General features: G+C 35.9%; 2 protein-coding genes across 2 annotated transcripts in view; both read right to left on the bottom strand.

Annotated features, from left to right (window-relative positions):
• LOC142336823 (uncharacterized) overlaps positions 1 to 17,500 on the bottom strand; it is an 88,823-nt gene that overhangs the window by 958 nt on the left and 70,365 nt on the right. The window lies entirely within an intron of this gene.
• LOC142336822 (uncharacterized) overlaps positions 8,762 to 17,500 on the bottom strand; it is a 26,554-nt gene continuing 17,815 nt past the window's right edge. Inside the window, exons 3-4 of the mRNA XM_075385760.1 lie at positions 12,997 to 13,159; positions 8,762 to 9,259 (exon numbers count right to left, since the gene is read on the bottom strand). Of these exons, the coding sequence (XP_075241875.1) occupies positions 8,860 to 9,259; positions 12,997 to 13,159 (563 nt within the window). The 3' untranslated portion in view covers positions 8,762 to 8,859. The remainder of the gene's footprint in view (positions 9,260 to 12,996; positions 13,160 to 17,500) is intronic.

Here is a 17,500-nt window from a genome sequence, read left to right on the forward strand (position 1 = left end):
AGTTACATTTGAGAGAAAATTATCTCTTAACATTCCTTGGCAACTCAGCAAATTATTAAAGTTTTGTTTGAAACTGTTTCTAACACATCGGTTACAATAAACGAAAAAAGATCAATCAGTCAAAGAGAAAGTGTTGACATTTTGTCAGCAGGCCTACATTTTGCGCAGCATTTACAGCAACAATGGGACCAAACACACACACAGAGCGAGAGAGAGAGAGAGAGACCAAAAAAGAAAGATAAGAAAAATAATTGCTCTAAAATTCGTTTAGGGGCAACAAAACTAATTGGAAAATCCAAGTGGTTTACGAAAAAACGATCGTTCAAATGCTTGCAAAAAAACAAAGAAAAGACCAAGCGAATGGACAGAAGAATTGCTATAAATAGAAAACAATTGCCATCTTTCATCCTACAAATACACACGGGAACATAAATCAACTCGCGTCGCATGATGTTGATTACAAATTTTTATGTCTACAAAAGGATAGATTTAGCCATTTTCATCCCCCAAACACACACAGGAACATAAAACGAATCAGCGCCGCAAGAAGTGCTCTCGAACAACAGGCGGCATGGAGTCGATAAGAAAATGTCATGCTTAAAAAAGGGAGGGTACCCGACACGGGTTCGAACCCTCAACCCTCAGCTTAGCAGTCATCCATCTTACCAACCGCGCTATAACGACTACATACCACCTTTGCTTACAATCGCTTATAACGTATCACTAAACATATTTCAGATTGAGAGCATTTGAGATCACGTAAAAAAAGTAAAATGTGAAAAATTTAGTTGAAAGCTAAGAGTGTTCTAGAATAGCGCAGAATCTGTACGGCTAAAACTTTGCAAAACAACTGAAGTTACAAGTTTACAAAAAGAACTTCAAACTCAATTCTGGAGCAATTAAAAAACATGTAGTACCCAAGACAGTAAATCCTCGCTTTGAGCGAGCGTGCCTTCAAGCCCGCTTAGCCTCGTGGTATCTGCACCTGACTAACAGGATTTTGTCCCAGATTCGGTTCTAACCCATCTACTTTGGGCCTTTTAGGTCAGTGAGCTCTCTCAATTTGTTCGCTTAAACCTGTTGCTCAATGCGGCTCTTATATGCGCGCCTCCAGATATCTCTTGAACATGCAGAAAATTTGCCTCATTTTAGATCTCACGCTTTTAATATATAGGATTAGCGATTTTCACTCCCCTAACACACACAGGGAGATAAAACGAATTAGCGCCGCAAGAAGTCCTCTCGAACAACAGGCGGCATTGAGTTGATTAGAGTTTTTCATGCCTACAAAAGGCAGGGTACCCGACACGGGTTCGAACCCTCGAAACTCAGAATAGCAGTCCTCCATCTTAACAACTGCGCAATAAGGACTATATACCACCGTTTGTCAAAATTGCTTGTATCGTATCAATAAACATATGTCAGATTGAGAGCCATTGAGATCAAACAAAAATTAAAAAGTTAAGCGTGAAAAGCTTAGTTGAAAGCTTAGAGTGTGCTAGATTAGCTCAGAATCTGTCCAGTTGAAACTTTGCAGAGAAACACACGTCTAAAAAGACCTTCAATTTTAAATCGTGAGCAATTATAAAACTCGTAGTACACAGGACAGTGAAACCTCCCTCTGAGCGAGCAAAATTTCTAACCCTCTTAGCATCATGGGAACTGCACCTGACTAACAGTCTTTTGTCCCAGGTTCGGTTGTCTCCCATCTACTTTGGGCCTTTTAGGTCAGTGAGCTCTCTCTCGATATGTTCGCTTAAACCTGTTGCTCAATGCGGCTTTTATACGCGCGCCTCCCGTTATCTCTTGAACATTTTAGAGCTTGCCCGTTTAAAATATATGATTAGGAATTTTCATCCCCAAACACACACAGGAACATAAAACGAAACACCGTTGCAAGAAGTGCTCTCAAGCAACAGGCGGTATGGTATTGATTAGAAATTTTCATGTCTACAATAGGGAGGGTACCCGACACGGATTTGGACACTCGAACCTTGAAAGAGCAGTCCTCCATCTTAACAACTGCGCTATAACGACTACAAACCACAGTATCTCGCAATCGCTTTTATTGCATCAATAAACATATTTCAGGTCGAGAGCAATTGAGATCACACAAAAATCAAAAAGTAAGCGTGAAGAACTTAGTCGAATGCTAAGAGTGTTCGAGAATACCACAGAACCTGTAAAGCTGAAACTTTGCAGAAAAACACACGTTTACATTAAGAACTTCAAAATTATTTCGCGAGCAATTAAAAACACGTAGACAAGGACAGTAAAATCTCTCTCTCTCTCTGGGTGAGCATACTTTCAAGCCCTGTTAGCCTTGTGGTAACTGCACCTGACTAACAGTCTTTTGTCCCAGGTTCGGTTCTCATCCATCTACTTTGAGCCTTTTAGGTCATTGACCTCTCGATATGTTCGCTTAATCATGCTGCTCAATACAGCTCTTAAAAGTGCGCTTCGAGAAGCCACCAACATGCAAAAAATTTGTCCCACTTTGAAGCTCACGCGTTTAATATATAGGATTAGCTTTTTTCATCCCCCAAAACACACAGCAAAGTATAAGGACTCAGCATCGCAAGAAGTGCCCTCGCAAAACAGGCAGCACGGGTTTGATTACAAATTTTCATGTGTACAAAAGGAAGAAACCCGACACGGATTCGTACCCTCGACCTTCAGAATAGCAGTCCTCCATTTCACCAACTGCGCTATAACCACTACATACACCGTTTCTCACAACCGTTTTTTATCGTATCAATAAACATTCCAGATTGAGAGCGTTTGAGATCACACAAAATCAAAAAATTAGGGGTGAAGAACTTAGTCTAATGCTATGATTGTTCTAGAATACCGCAAAACCTGTAAAGCCAACATTTTGCAGAAAAACACACTTTTACAATAAGAATTTCAAACTTAATTCGTGAGCAATTAGAAAAACACGTAGTACCCAGGAGCGTAAAGCCTCCCTCCGGGCGAACATAATTTGAAGCCCTCTTAGCCTCGTGGAAACTGCATCTGACTAAGAGTCTTTTGTCCCAGGTTCGGTTCTCATCCATGTACTTTGAGTCTTTTAGGTCATAGACCTCTATCGACGTGTTCGCTTAACCACGCTGCTCAATGCGGCTCGTAAACCTTCGCTTTGAGAAGCCCCCTAAATATGCAAAAATTTTGTCGCACTTTGAAGCTCACGCGTTTATTATATAGGATTAGCATTTTTCATCCCCAAGCAGGAACATAATATAGGATTATATAGGATTAGCATTTTTCATTGCCAAACAGGAACATAAAATGACTCAGCGTCGCAAGAAGTGCCCTCGAAAAACAGGCGGCATGGGGTTGATAAGAAGTTTTCATGTCTACAAAAGGGAGGAAACCCGACACAGGTTCGAACCCTCGACCCTCAGAATAGCAGTCCGCCATCTTACCAACTGAGCTATGACGACTACATACAACCTTTTGTCAAAATCGCTTTCATCGTATCAATAAACATATGTCAGATTGAGAGCATTTGAGATCACACAAAACTCAAAAAAAAATAAGCGTGATAAACTTAGTTGAAAGCTAAGAGTGTTCTAGACTAGCGCAGAATCTGTCCAGTTGAATCTTTGCAGAAAAACACTCGTTTACAATAAGAACTTCGAACTTAATTCGTGAGCAAATAAAAAACACGTAGTACCCAGGACAGTAAAACCTTCCTCTGGGCGAGCATACTTTCAAGCCCTCTTAGCCTCGTGGTAACTGCACCTGACTAACAGTCTTTTGTCCCAGGTTCGGTTCTCACCCATCTGCCTTGAGTCCTTTAGGTCATCGACCTCTCTCAAAATGTTCGCCTAACCAAGTTGCTCAATGCGGCTCCTAAACATGCACTTCGAGAGAAATAAATCCATTACATCCCTTAAATATGCAAAAGTTTTGTCCCCTTTTAGAGCTCACGCGTTTAATATATAGGATTAGCAATTTTCTTCCCCAAATACACACAGGAACATAAAACGAATCAGCGTCGCAAGAAGTGCTCTCGAACAACATGCGGCATGGTGTTGATTAGAAACTTTCATGTCTACAATAGGGAGGGTACCCGACACGGTGTTGGACCCTCGAACATCAGAATAGCAGTCCTCCATCTTACCAACTGCGCTATAACGACTGCATACCACCTTATCTCGCAATCGCTTTTGTCGTATCAAAAAACACATTACAGATTGAGAGCATTTGAGATCACACAAATATCAAAAAGTAATCGTGAAAAACTTAGTCGAATGCTATGAGTGTTCTAGAATACCGCAGAACCTGTAAAAACAAAACTTTGCAGAAAAACACTCGTTTACTATAAGAACTTCAAACCTAATTTGTGAGCAATTAAAGAACACGCAGTACCCAGAATAGTAAGACCTCCCTCTGAGCGTGCATAAATTCAAGCCCTTTTAGCCTCGTGGAAACTGCACCTGACTAACAGTCTTTTGTCCCAAGTTCGGTTCCCATCCATGTACTTTGTGTCTTTTAGGTCATTGACCTCTCTCAATATGTTCGTTTAATCATGCTGCTCAATGCGGCTCCTAGGCATTCGCTTCGAGAAGCCCCTTAAGCAGGCAAAAAAATTTGTCCCACTTTGAAGCTCACGCGTTTAATAAATAGGATTAGCATTTTTCATCCCCCAAAAACACAGGAACATAAAACGACTCAGCGTCACAAGAGGTGCCCTCGAAAAACAGGCGGCTTGGGTTGATTAGATATTTTCATGTCTATAGAAGGGAGGAAAACCGACACGGGTTTGAACCCTCGACCCTCAGAATAGCAGTCCTCGATCTTACCAACTTCGGTATAACGACTACAGTCCACCGTTTCTCACAATCGCTTTTATCGTATCAATAAACATTTCAGATTGAGAGCATTTGAGATCACACAAAAATAAAAAAAATTTAAGCGTGAAATACTCAGTCTAATGCTATGAGTGTTCTAGAACACCACAGAACCTGTAATGCCAAAACTTTGCACAAAAACACACGTTTACAATACGAACTTCAAACTTAATTCGTGAGCAACTAAAAAAACACGTAGTACTCAGGACATTAAAACCTCCATCTGGGCGAGCATAATTTCAAGCCTTCTTAGCCTCGTGGTAACTGCACCTGACTAACAGTCTTTTGTCTCAGGTTCGGTTCTCATCCATGTACTCTGAGCCTTTTAGGTCATTGTCCTCTCCCGATAAGTTCCCTTAACCATGCTGCGCAACGCGGCTCTTAAACATTCGCTTCGAGAATCCCCTTAAACATGCAAAAATTTTGTCCCACTTTGAAGCTCCTGCGTTTAATATATAGGCATAGCATTTTTCATCCCCAAACACACAGGAACATAAAACGACTCAGCATCGCAAGAAGTGCCCTCGGAAAACAGGCTGCATGGGGTTGATTATAAATTTTCATGTCTACAAAAGGGAGAAAACCCGACACGGATTTGAACCCTCGACCCTCAAAATAGCAGTCCTCCAACTTACCAACTGCGCTATATCGACTACATACCACCGTTTCTCACAATCGCTTTTATCGTATCAAAAAAATTTTCAGATTGAGAGCATTTAAGATCACACAAAAATCAAAAAGGTTAAGCGTGAAAAACTTAGTTGAAAGCTAAGAATGTTCTAGAAGAGCGCAGAATCTGTAAAGCTAAAATTTGCAGAAAAACACGTTTACAATCAGAACTTCAAATGTTGTTCGGGAGCATTTAAAAAACACGTAATAAACAAGACAGAAAATTCCTCCCTCTGGGAGAGAATAATTCCAAGCCCTCGTAGCCTCGTTGTAAATGCACCTGACTCACAGTCTTTTGACCCAGGTTCGGTTCTCACCCATGTACTTTGAGCCTTTTAGGTCATTGACCTCTCTCATAATGTTCGCTTAACCATGCTACTGAATGCGGCTCCTAAGCATGCGCTTCGAGAGGTCCCTTAAACAAGCAAAAATTTTGTCTCATTTTAGAGCTCACGCGTCTAATATATAGGATGCCACATAAGTTTCAGAAAACGACGGTTCTTTTATTCCGGCTAATCATGGTGATATTGAAATTCCTTTTTTGTCTCATTTGACTGCTTCGAATTTACTCAATGTTTCCAATTAAAATTAATATGCTTTAATGATAAATTCCAGACCACTGTTCACTGCTACAAACTATATAACTTTGCAATTTTTTCCCGCTTTCCACTAACACTGAGAAGTGCTGCAAAAAGTTGGTTGTTGGCAGCAATAATTCTGTCAACCTGAGAAATGAAGTGATTTATTGAGAAAAATTTTGGATTGTAGGATCAGTTGGGTGAATATGATCAGCCGAGAAATATTTTAATTTCTCGATCCCATGCAACAAGGCACAATTAAAATTGAAATATTTGTCGGCTCCGATCTAATAATTAAAATTCTTATCTTGTGAGATCTGAATTATTAAAAGTTTTTACTCCAAATTCTGATAAAAAAGAACGTCTAGCATGTGTTTTAGAATTGATATTAGTCTTTTCAGAGGTTGCGAAAACAATTTATGTCCTTACAAGCTATTACCAACACTATTTTGTCAAGTTTTACGCGTTGAAAGTTCCAAATGAATAGAGGGACGCTAAATTTTGCGGATTATTGCTTTATTATTCTTGATAACAAATACCTACATAGCTCTTCAGCTCAATCTTAATCCAGCAACAACATGAAAATTATATATTCGTTCCTTAAAGGCTGGGGTGTAAAAAAAGCCCGCGGGTTAGCAGAGTTCAAACTGCAATTCAAGTTTTCCTATTGGTTGCTTCTTTTTAATACCCGTACCTAACTCTCAGCCGAATTCAGCACTGAGTCAGTGTCTAATTCAGGTCAGATTTTGAACTGAATTTGTCTGATTCAGAGCTAATTCAGTGATGCATTTTGAATTATCTTCTGATATAGACGAATGCAGAACATTTTCCCCGAATTTTACTCTGATTCAGCGAAATTCAGAAATGACTTTACAATTGGTTGTGAGATCGTTCTGAATCAGTACTAAAATTGTAAATTTCTCTGAAATTGTTCTGAATCAGTACTGATTGTCACTGAACTTTAAGTACGGGTATGAACAAACTGAAAAAATCAAAGCGGCCTATTTTATAGTCAGAAAAATATTCTATTCCGTACATAGCGTATCCCATTTGAAAATATAATATACAAAACAGGACTATTATTATATGGATCTTCGATTGTTAAAACATGCTGATTGTTGAAAACAAGTACTGGTGTGGTATTGAAATTTATAAATTTCAATACCACATCAGTACTTGTTTTCAACAATCAGCATCTTTTAGCAATCAAAGATCCATATAATATAAGAGTCCTAGAGGTTTCCCCAGTCGAGACCAGATGGTTATCTTGCAAGATTCTGCCAGAATCTTGCAAAAACTGTCTATCTTGCAAGAACTGCCAGAAAAATGGTTATCTTGCAAGATCTGCCAGAAAAATGGTTATCTTGCAAGATTCTTGCAAGTTCGTTCCGGTCGAGCTGTCCTCTTATTGGCTCCCATTCAATTAACACATTTCATTTTGACCAGAAATTTTCTTAAGAATCAGTTGCGTGTTTTTTAAGAAAAATAATGAATTTAAATTGATTTTGAATCTGGAAATATGAATTATCTGAAGAAAACAAATTAAAATCTGCCTTTGAGAAGTGTTAACACAAAATAAATAACTATTTTAAACTGTTCTTTTCAACTTTATCAAAATTTACGAAACTACACGTCTAGATTACTTTTTTTGATGGAAAAATTAAGTGATATTAGTCTTTGCATCTTAAACTGCTTCCTTTCATTTAATTCAGCTCCTTACGCTTAACTTTTTTGCCATTGCCCAAAAAATGTGATTATCTTCATTTTGCCATTTTTTGAGCTTCGAAGGACTTTAGATTTGCTGTCAGAATTACTCGCATTAGTCAATTCATCTCGGAGGATCTTGTGCAAAAAAGTGGATATATTAGAGGATTCTGACAGCGAAATGATTATTTTGTGAAATTCTAGCAGAAAAATTGCTATCTTGCAGGATTCTGGCAGAAAAAGTGTTATCTTGCAAGAGTCTGGCAGAAAAATTGCTATCTTGCAAGATTCTGGCAGAAAAATGGTTATCTTGCAAGATTCTGGCAGAAAAATGGTTATCTTGCAAGATTCTGGCAGAAAAATGGTTATCTTGCAAGATTCTGGCAGAAAATGGTTATCTTGCAAGATTCTGGCAGAAATCTTGCAAGATTATGCATAATCTTGCAAGGTTCTGGCAGAATCTGCCAGAATCTTGCAAGATAACCATTCGAAATCGACTGGGGCTGGTATGAGATAGAGTCTCGTCCAGTATGAAATAGAATCTGGTCCGAATCCGCAAGTGACCAGTTTCGCAAAAGTTGCGGTTTGAAATCATTACATTATTTGACACCGAGTCCAATTAACCTAACACCACATTCAAAAAATTGGACGTTTTATTTTAATTTTTAAATGTATATTTACATAACGTTATTAATTCACATACCGGACCAGACTCTATCTCATACCAAACCTGTAGACTCCATACTGTATTTAGATAAAGATGAAAACAGATATAAAAATAACCTGATTTACTCAGAAATTTGGAGCCAAAAAATACTTGCAATTTTTGAGTTTGCAAAGATCCGCTCTTTTCATTTTTCGTGTTACACAAGGTTTCGTCTATTCGACTTCTGTTACCGTAAAAACTCATATCTTTATTTCTTAGCTATTTCCATCTTAAAGTATGCAACACTATTTATATTCAGTGGTAAATTCCAAATTTTAAATTGCTTTCATTATGCTTTTTGAACCTTGACAGTTTTTGTTGAATTGTTACTTGAAAATATATCTCTCTACTTTTCTAAGTTATATAGTTGTCGCATTAAATTAGCGATTAAATCTTCCACCAATATTGGCTCGTAATTAGAGTCGGGTCCTTTAACTCCTTCGATAAGAGTTCCAATATCAGGCGCAGAGAAAAATGCTATCGATTGACGCTTTTTACACACAATTGGATCACAATCGTCCGTGCTCTCTACTGATTGGTCAGTTTCAGCAGTCGTCTTTCCGTCGTTGAATACAACTCTGTGATTGGCTGCGATCAGTTCGTCGTCTGTCCATCGTTGCATAATGTCACCGAGGTTGACTAGAACGTGGCTAGGGTCCTCTGCTTTAGATAAATTTAGGTATTTTCCATCTCTGGTCAGAACTTGAAGTCCAGTGATGTCCTCGGAAATCAACAGTGTTAAAGATCTGTCAAAGGAAAGTAACTTATTACTTCAATCTTTTAAAATTAGTGATTCAACTTATACCAATAGTAAGGCAATGCATCTTGAAAACTACCTTTTTTAAAAAAAATAAAGCACTTGATAAGTTCTTAGCTGCCCTTTAAAGATGCAAAATTCTTGTTAAATCCCCCATAAGCTCCTGTATATGTTTCCCAAATTATCTATAACAGCCAGTAACGCTACATTACAAAATTGACACGGCAGCATAAAAAGGAGCGTTAATTAAAAACTCCTAAAAACAAGCAAATTCTTCGAAAAAGTTGGTCGAAGTACTCAGCGTTGCACTTTCTGGTCAGTAGTGATTTAGAAACTGATTTGTCACTTCAATCTTTTAAAGTGATTGATTCAACTAATGATTGACAAAGGCAATGAATGAATCTTGTAAATTACCGGTTTTTAGAAAAAATAAAGCCCTTGATAAAAACGCTGCAAAAGTTTGCAAAAATTGTCCTATTTCAAATAAAATTCTAACTTTCTGCATAACTCCTAACTCAACAAGGACGTGGCCTTTTTTGGGTTATTTTTTCGAACTCAGTTTATTCATTCTCCAGCATTGCACTTTTTTACGTTCTTGTATACAATTTCAATAAAAACACATTTAAGACGATTTCAGTGGGGAAAATCCATTTTCTTGAAAGCCACTTTAGAAAGAAGGAATGCTTTTTTTGCATGAAAACAGTTTGAGATTAAAAACACAACAGGAAAATTTTTGCTTGAACTTCATATCTCAAATATAAATTAAAGCACGAAGCTGAAATTGCAACAAAATAGTGCTAGAATTTTAGTTCTCTTGAAAAACTGGATTACTTCTTCTTTTGCTGGCTATCACAATATAATTTTAACATTGAACTTTCTTCCTTCCCCAAAGATTCTTACGACAATTCACTCAGAGATATATTGCCACCCGGACCCTCGTCCCATAGTTTTTCAGTGCTGAAACATTGTATTCCATCTCTATATCTTCGGCCCAGTACTGTACCAGTGGATTCCAGGAGCATATTGCAACTCATGATGTGCAGTATAAACCTCATAGATACTCTTTTTTATGAAAACAGACTGAGCAATCTTGGTTTCGATTCCTCATGATGTTCATAGCAAAATCATTATAAATTATGAAAATTTCAAAAAAAATTGAAATTTTGGGCGATGCACAATTTGAGCATGACGTTGACTTACAATCTTAAAACGTTGCATAAAACGTATTAAGATTAGCAAAAAAACCGCCAAAACCAGTAAAAACACGGCGAAACCTGAAAAAAAAACGACGAGTACCTGGAACCTGACAAATTTGGACCGAAGTTTCAGATTTATGTGGTTTTTGTTTCAGATTGTAATGGATTTTTGTTTAAATGTCTTAGTTTTAGCTCCGACGAAAACAGATACAGTTATGGGCCGACGATGTACAGATGGAATACAATGTTTCATTTTTATCAAATTGATACTAGTCATTAGTTTGTTCAAATCGACATTCCAAAGGGAAATTAAAATGCACCCGAAAGAGGAGATCAAAGCTGATTAGCTGAAATATGGCCAAAGGGGAAGTGTTCACCCCCCTCCCCCCAATGCAACTGTATTCCACCTGATTGTTCCATGTTTAGTCTGCTTAAGTGTATTTGCAGCTCATTCTCAGACTGTTGACTCAGTATGCAGCTGTTTCTCAGACTGACGACTCAGTATGTCCCAGCTTAAATTCAGCAAAAACTAAACTTTCGTTCTAATTTTACCATTAAAAGTCTAAAAAATGACATGAACATAGTACTGTTCAGAGTAAAGTTACAGAATTGGAATAGTATGATTCAGTACTGGTTTACTATGGGACGTTGTTCCGGGCAATTATCCAATTTTTCTTGTTGAGAAAAAGTAAATTTTTAGAATGCTGACTTTATGTTTAATGAATGTTTTTAGAGAAGGCATAACACTTTTAAATCAAGCATCAGGCAAATCTACTTTGAAATGTTTGCCTTTTTCATCAGTACTGTGAAAAGAGTTTTGTTTATTAAAAATCTCTTTAAAAATTCTGAAATAAAAAATAGACCAAACGGAAGATTGGCATTCGTTTTGTTTCCAAAAAGTTCATATGAACTATGAAATTGATCTATATAAATCAATCAGGAGCAAGAAATGGACAAAAATTTTGGTCACCTAAGACCTGATGAAGCGCTTCAAAACAAACCATTATTCGATCATTGATTATTATTTGATCATGATTTTGATCATTATTATTTGATCATTTTTATTTGATCACTGATTATTATTTGATCACTGATTATCATTTGATCACTGATTATTTTTTGATCACTGATTATTATTTGATCATTTTTATTTGATCACTGATTATTATTTGATCACTGATTATCATTTGATCACTGATTATTTTTTGATCACTGATTATTATTTGATCACTGATTACTATTTGATTATTATTTGATCATTTGATTATTTGATCACTACTGTTGCGAGTGTCAGTTTACTTTCAAAGCGTTTTTTGGGGAAGCACGCACAGTGCTAGAAACAAGATTTTGGTTTGACTTCGATTTTTCTCACTCTTGAGGAGTTGACAAATCATTGCAGAATCCTATAAATATTTGAGTGCGAATTGAATATTTTTCAATCAAAATCATAGTGGGAAACATCATGAGGCACAAAATTTTGCCTGCTGAAATCCAGAATGATTATCAATATTTGTTTGAATAGTTTAAACTTCATAAATGACGGTCACACCATCATGTCCAACTGATAACTTGATTTCACATGGATTTGACCTCAATCAGTGTACGTTCAATTACTAATTTGTAATTTGGCTGTAGGAATTGCGGTTTTAAGCGCTGAGTGCGTTGCAAGAGGAGAAATTAAAAATTTCAGTTCTAAAAACCTCACATCTTGCGTTCATTCAACGATGAAAATTCAGTGCAAATTTTTTAGTTCTATTATTTGTATGATTTGCGGTGAAGTCTTTATTTTCACTGCTTTCTGTTGGTAGCGGTGAATTATTATTGTTTTGCCGCCTAAGTGGTGAAACTAAAAATTTCACCGCTGAAAGTCGATAAAATTACGAAACTTTATACGCATATGTTTTCCATAAAGTGGAGTGAACCTGAGTTAAGTTCAAAGGAAAAAAAATATAGAGGTAAGTGACCGGTGGCGCAGTTGAAGGAGAGGAAGTGGTAAATATGCAGGTCAAAGTTTTAAACAAGCATGTACTACAGTTTCTGTTTTGTAAAAGTTCCGGTGAATGCGGTGAAAATGACAATCTAACCGCTAGAAGCCGCAAAAAAATCGAAAAAATTCACCGCTTTGAACGCACTCATTGCCAAAAGATGCAAGGGGTGCTCTCGGTGCCTTGTGCTGAGAAATATTTTTTGCCGCTATTCACTGCAATTCCTACCTTAATTTTTTGACGAAACCTTTATCCGGGCACTTGCCCAGTACTTGTTTACGCTTGTTCAGTACTGACTTACACTTGTTCAGTACTGACTTACACTTGTTCGGTACTGACTTACACTTGTTCAGTACTGAATAACACTTGTTCAGTACTGACTTACACTTGTTCAGTACTGAATAACACTTGTTCAGAACTGACTTACACTTGTTCAGTACTGACTTACACTTGTTCAGTACCGATTTACAATTGCTCATTGCTGATTTACACTTGTCCAGTTCTGATTTATACTTGAATTTGGAGTCTATTACTGGAGTGATTACCCTCTGTCGGAGTGTTCTGAACATCTCAGTTGTTTCTCCTTCACCTGAGCCATGTCTGATTTTCTTAACTCATAGTAATATAGCAACTTGAGCAGCGCAACGTTCTTTGTAGTTCCCATGTTCGCATGTGATCGTGTGAAGTATTCCGGATCACGATCGAAACCTGAAAATTTTCAACGTTATGCATTCAATCTTGGCGGTCCGAAACAATTTCACAATTTTTAACTGGAAATGTTGAAAAGTGTTCAAAAAGCTGTCATGTCGTTTTATCTACCAACACAACAAGATACGGGTTTGCCATTACGTGGCACATGTCCGATTTCTCGAATAAGTTTACTCGATTTTGTAACTATTTTCAAAACCATGTTTGTAGATTCAGGTTGTAGGTGTGCGTGTGTGAAAATTTGTGACCGAAAGCAAAATTAGTCCAAATTATCTCTAAGTTTGAATATACCCATAAAAATTTTGCACGATGACAGTTTTGGCAAGAAAAACAGTAAAATAATTTTGCCATTCTTCCAGGTTATATGTTAATCAATTCTATGCGTCATCTTTGACCATGGTGTTAGTATCTAATCACTAAAATAGTAGCTTTTGTACCAAAATGTGAGAAAAACTAGCTGGAAATTAATTTCAGAAATGTCGAACCCAAAACTAATTGTGGATGAAGAAGTTAATTTGTATTTTTACATTAACCCGTATCATGCATCACAGAAACAATTTAATCTTTGAATTGGATCGTTAGTAAATACTATTAAAAATATGGCAATCAGTTATTAGGCTAAGTAAAGGCTCAAAATAATCAAAATATTGGTTATGTTCAACCATGAACTTTAGTGACGACATTCATCGTGAAAAAAGGTTATGCGAAATGAAAATAGGTGAAGAGATACATTGGCCACGACATTTCATAAATTTTACAACAACGAATTGTTTTTTTTCATGATAACAAAATGTTTTCTCTGCTTCGAAAAAAAATTTTCTTTCATAAACCTCTGTTAAGCACTAATTAATATGTACCAACGTGATGGCAAATTTGGAAGAACATTAAGATCCAGCTTTTTTATGACTGGTTAGCAAGGTACCAATTACCGTCTAAAAATCATGAGACAGAGACCATCTATTAAATACGATTGCATCAACCAAGACGAATCTGTGAAAGAATAAAAAATTTAGGCAACTTTTGCATGTGAGTTTTCAAACAAATTTCAGTCATTTCAATTTTACATTAAGCAGTCAAAATAAGTTCAAACAAAAGCCATGAAGTTTCGAATAATTTTTTTCCGACAATTGGTATAGCGTTGGACTTCAATCGACCAGGACAATTTGAACCCCGAAAATTTTGGAGTCAAGGTTGATTTCAGATACCTCAAAAAAATAAAGTTCATTTGACCACTCTGCTTTTTTCTCTTGTTTAATCCGAATTTTGGTATTAAAAAAATTGGCTTAGTTGGACGCTACTTATAAGCTGAAGAAATCTGGGATCGGCTAATAATTCGCACCTGAAACTGACTATTTGTTAAATGAAGACACGTTAATGGTCAACAGTATTAAAAATGAGCCTCTCAACACAAAATCAATATTGCAAAACATGTCTATTGCATATATAAATTTCGTTTTATTTATTTCAAAAAAGTAAGTGTGTAATATATCTGAAACACTACCAGAATCTTTATACATAACACAAGCTGCGAAATTCTGAACGCTTTCAACAGACTGAAAAAAAATCATAAATAGGGCAAAGAAGAAATCTTTGGAACCAGCAGAAGATAGAGTTCAAAAAGAAGGTACAGACTTTACTCAACTTTCTCAAAAAAAATATTCTTTCTTACTGTTTCTTTCACGTATCCCATATTCAAATTACTCTGCTACAGTTTGTGAAATCAGAACCCAAACCAACTACATGTTGGGTGTTTAAGGGTTAGTGAAAGTATTTAAGAAATTTTTACTACAATTTTTTTTCTCTTTTTCGTTTAAAATAAAACTCTTGATCAATATTCCTTTTATTGAAGGAAAATTATTTTGATGGACACTTTAATGGTGCGTAGTTTTTGTTATCTCAAATTGCTTTTCAGCTGCAGTCCAATTTTGATGTTAAAAATCTTGAAATAATTTGGTGATTTAGGAAAATTCACTAGAAAGTTCAGCGGAATTGATCAAATACGAAATAAGTGAAACAAAACAAGCCAAAAAAACTTTGTTTCAGTTATCCCGTTTTTGAGGAAACAAAATGGAAGGGAGTCTTGTCTCTTAAGTTGAGCGGAAAACTCCAAAATTATTGAGGAAGATTACAAAAAAATCAGTTATTTTTGTTGGGCATATATTACCTCTATCTTTATTAGCCAATTTAAGCATACTGGAGAACGCTTTGATTTCACCATCGAAACACACGGATAATAGGTTAATTAGTTGCTCGTGAAAATAACGTCTATAAACGTTGTCGACATTGAAGTTAACAGGAAAAAGCATCAGACTTTAATAAGATATGATCGTTGTCCCTGATTTCTCAAGAAATTATGTTTTTCTTCTCATTCGTTTGAAGAACAATATATTTTTCGTCTGAAAATTGAATACTTTTCTCTCTTCATGTTTAAAAAACTATTGGTTTTTGTTTCCTTTAATAAAAGTTAATGAAATTTAAAACTCCAATATTGGACATTCTGTTGGGAATCAAAACTGTATTAAACCGCAGACAATAATTTTCGCATTTTTCAGATCAGTCTCGATTTCAATTAAAGGGACGCAAATAAAAGACAACTTTGTCATTTTTGTCTCGTTCAGGCAATTTGTTTTCTGTTGCTGTTTCTGGATATAACTGGTTCTCATTTTTTACGAAAATGAAAATGCACGACTTCGTTAAGTCGTACCTGAGAAATCAACTAATGTCTACGCCAGAATTCAAGATACAGCGAAAACCAAAAAGTATACCGTTCAAAATTTTAACTTTGAATCGAATTTTTTTTTACAGTTTGATGGTTTTGATTTCTCAGGATTATCTATACTGAAAGATCGTGATTTTGTAGCAGAGAGTGCTAAGACCAGAGAAAACCTAAAAGAATTTTGTTTGTCTTGTCAATTTTGTATGTTTGTCTTTCGTAAAACCCTGAAGAGTTTTTGAAGTTTGAGTTTCAGCTTTTGTTGAATTCCAAAATTCAGCAATTTGATATTGATAGAGATAGTAACAAAGTTATAAATGTAAGTTTTACTTCAAAATTTTAATGTGCTACGTTAAGATTAATGTTTTGTATTATAAAACTCGACGCTTATGCGTGTCAACATTTTTCATCAATTCAGAAACTAAAAAATGGTTAAGCCAAAATAAGAGTGGTCAGATTTTCAATTAGTTAAGATCCAGAAAAATCCAGAATGACAAATGATTAAGATAAATCCAAAACTTTAGTTGAATGCTAGGTATAAGTTGAAGCGATCTGAGATAGGATCGGTAACAAAATATTCCAACTGGTTGTTTCTTTATAAATAACTTGTTTGATTAAAAATGGGAGGAAGATTGAAAGTGTTTGATTTCGTCATTTTCTAGAGTAGGCTAATTAATCTTAAAGTAGACGGATTTGGTTGGTGGTGATGTCTCTAGTTCTTTGTCGAAAATGTATTTTTGAATTCAAAATCTTGCAAGAAATTTGCAAGATTCTTGCAAGATTTCACATTCAAAAGGCGTTTACGGAAAAAGTCAAATAGGTTCAGTTCTGCTGATCAAAAATTTTTATATCAGTCATTTCATTTGGTTTTCAGTTAGCTACCAAAAATACAAACATAAAATTTCCAGAATTCAAAAACTTGCAAGATTCTTGCAAGATTCTTGCAAGATTTTGAGTCCAGGCTAAAAAATTTTTTTTATTGAATTCGGTTTTGTAATTTGTTCAATAAACAATAATTTGCTTCAAAGATGTTTTCTATAACATTTGTAACCTGATTTTTTTTGCCTTGATTGATATCTTGCAAGATTCTTGCAAGAATCTTGCAAGTTTTGAATCAGCTTGCAAGATTCTTGCAAGTTTTAAATTCACTCATCACTAGGGTGGTAATTCCCGACAGACGATGCAAATCTTAAATAAATGACCACTGGTCAACCTTGTTCGATAACCAACATCTGGATTTACTAAAAAAACTTTTTAATTGCAATGGGAGCTTGATTTATTTATAATTTATGCTTCTAACATTTATGGTTGGATTTATCTTACTCACTATAAGCCAACTGCACAGCTGAACACAATCCTGGGTCAATTTCAGCCCAATTTTCTCTGAAAAAAAAAGAAAGCCAGATCATCAGACAAAGAGGAAAGCTCGCAAAATCTGGTCTTTCCCATATAATATTATAGCCCCCCCCCCCCCGAAGAAATTATAGATTTTGTGGGTCTTTCTCATTAACCCATGAAGTTGGTGTAGTGGTAAACATATAAAAACTTATTAATACAATAATGGAATTTTTTGACCATCAAAATTAAAGAAGTATAATTAAAGAAATGAGTTCAATGTTTGGACGTCA

The sequence above is a fragment of the Convolutriloba macropyga genome, chromosome 3, assembly GCF_964194025.1.
Source record: "Convolutriloba macropyga chromosome 3, txConMacr16.3, whole genome shotgun sequence".
Taxonomy (NCBI): Eukaryota; Metazoa; Xenacoelomorpha; order Acoela; family Convolutidae; genus Convolutriloba; species Convolutriloba macropyga.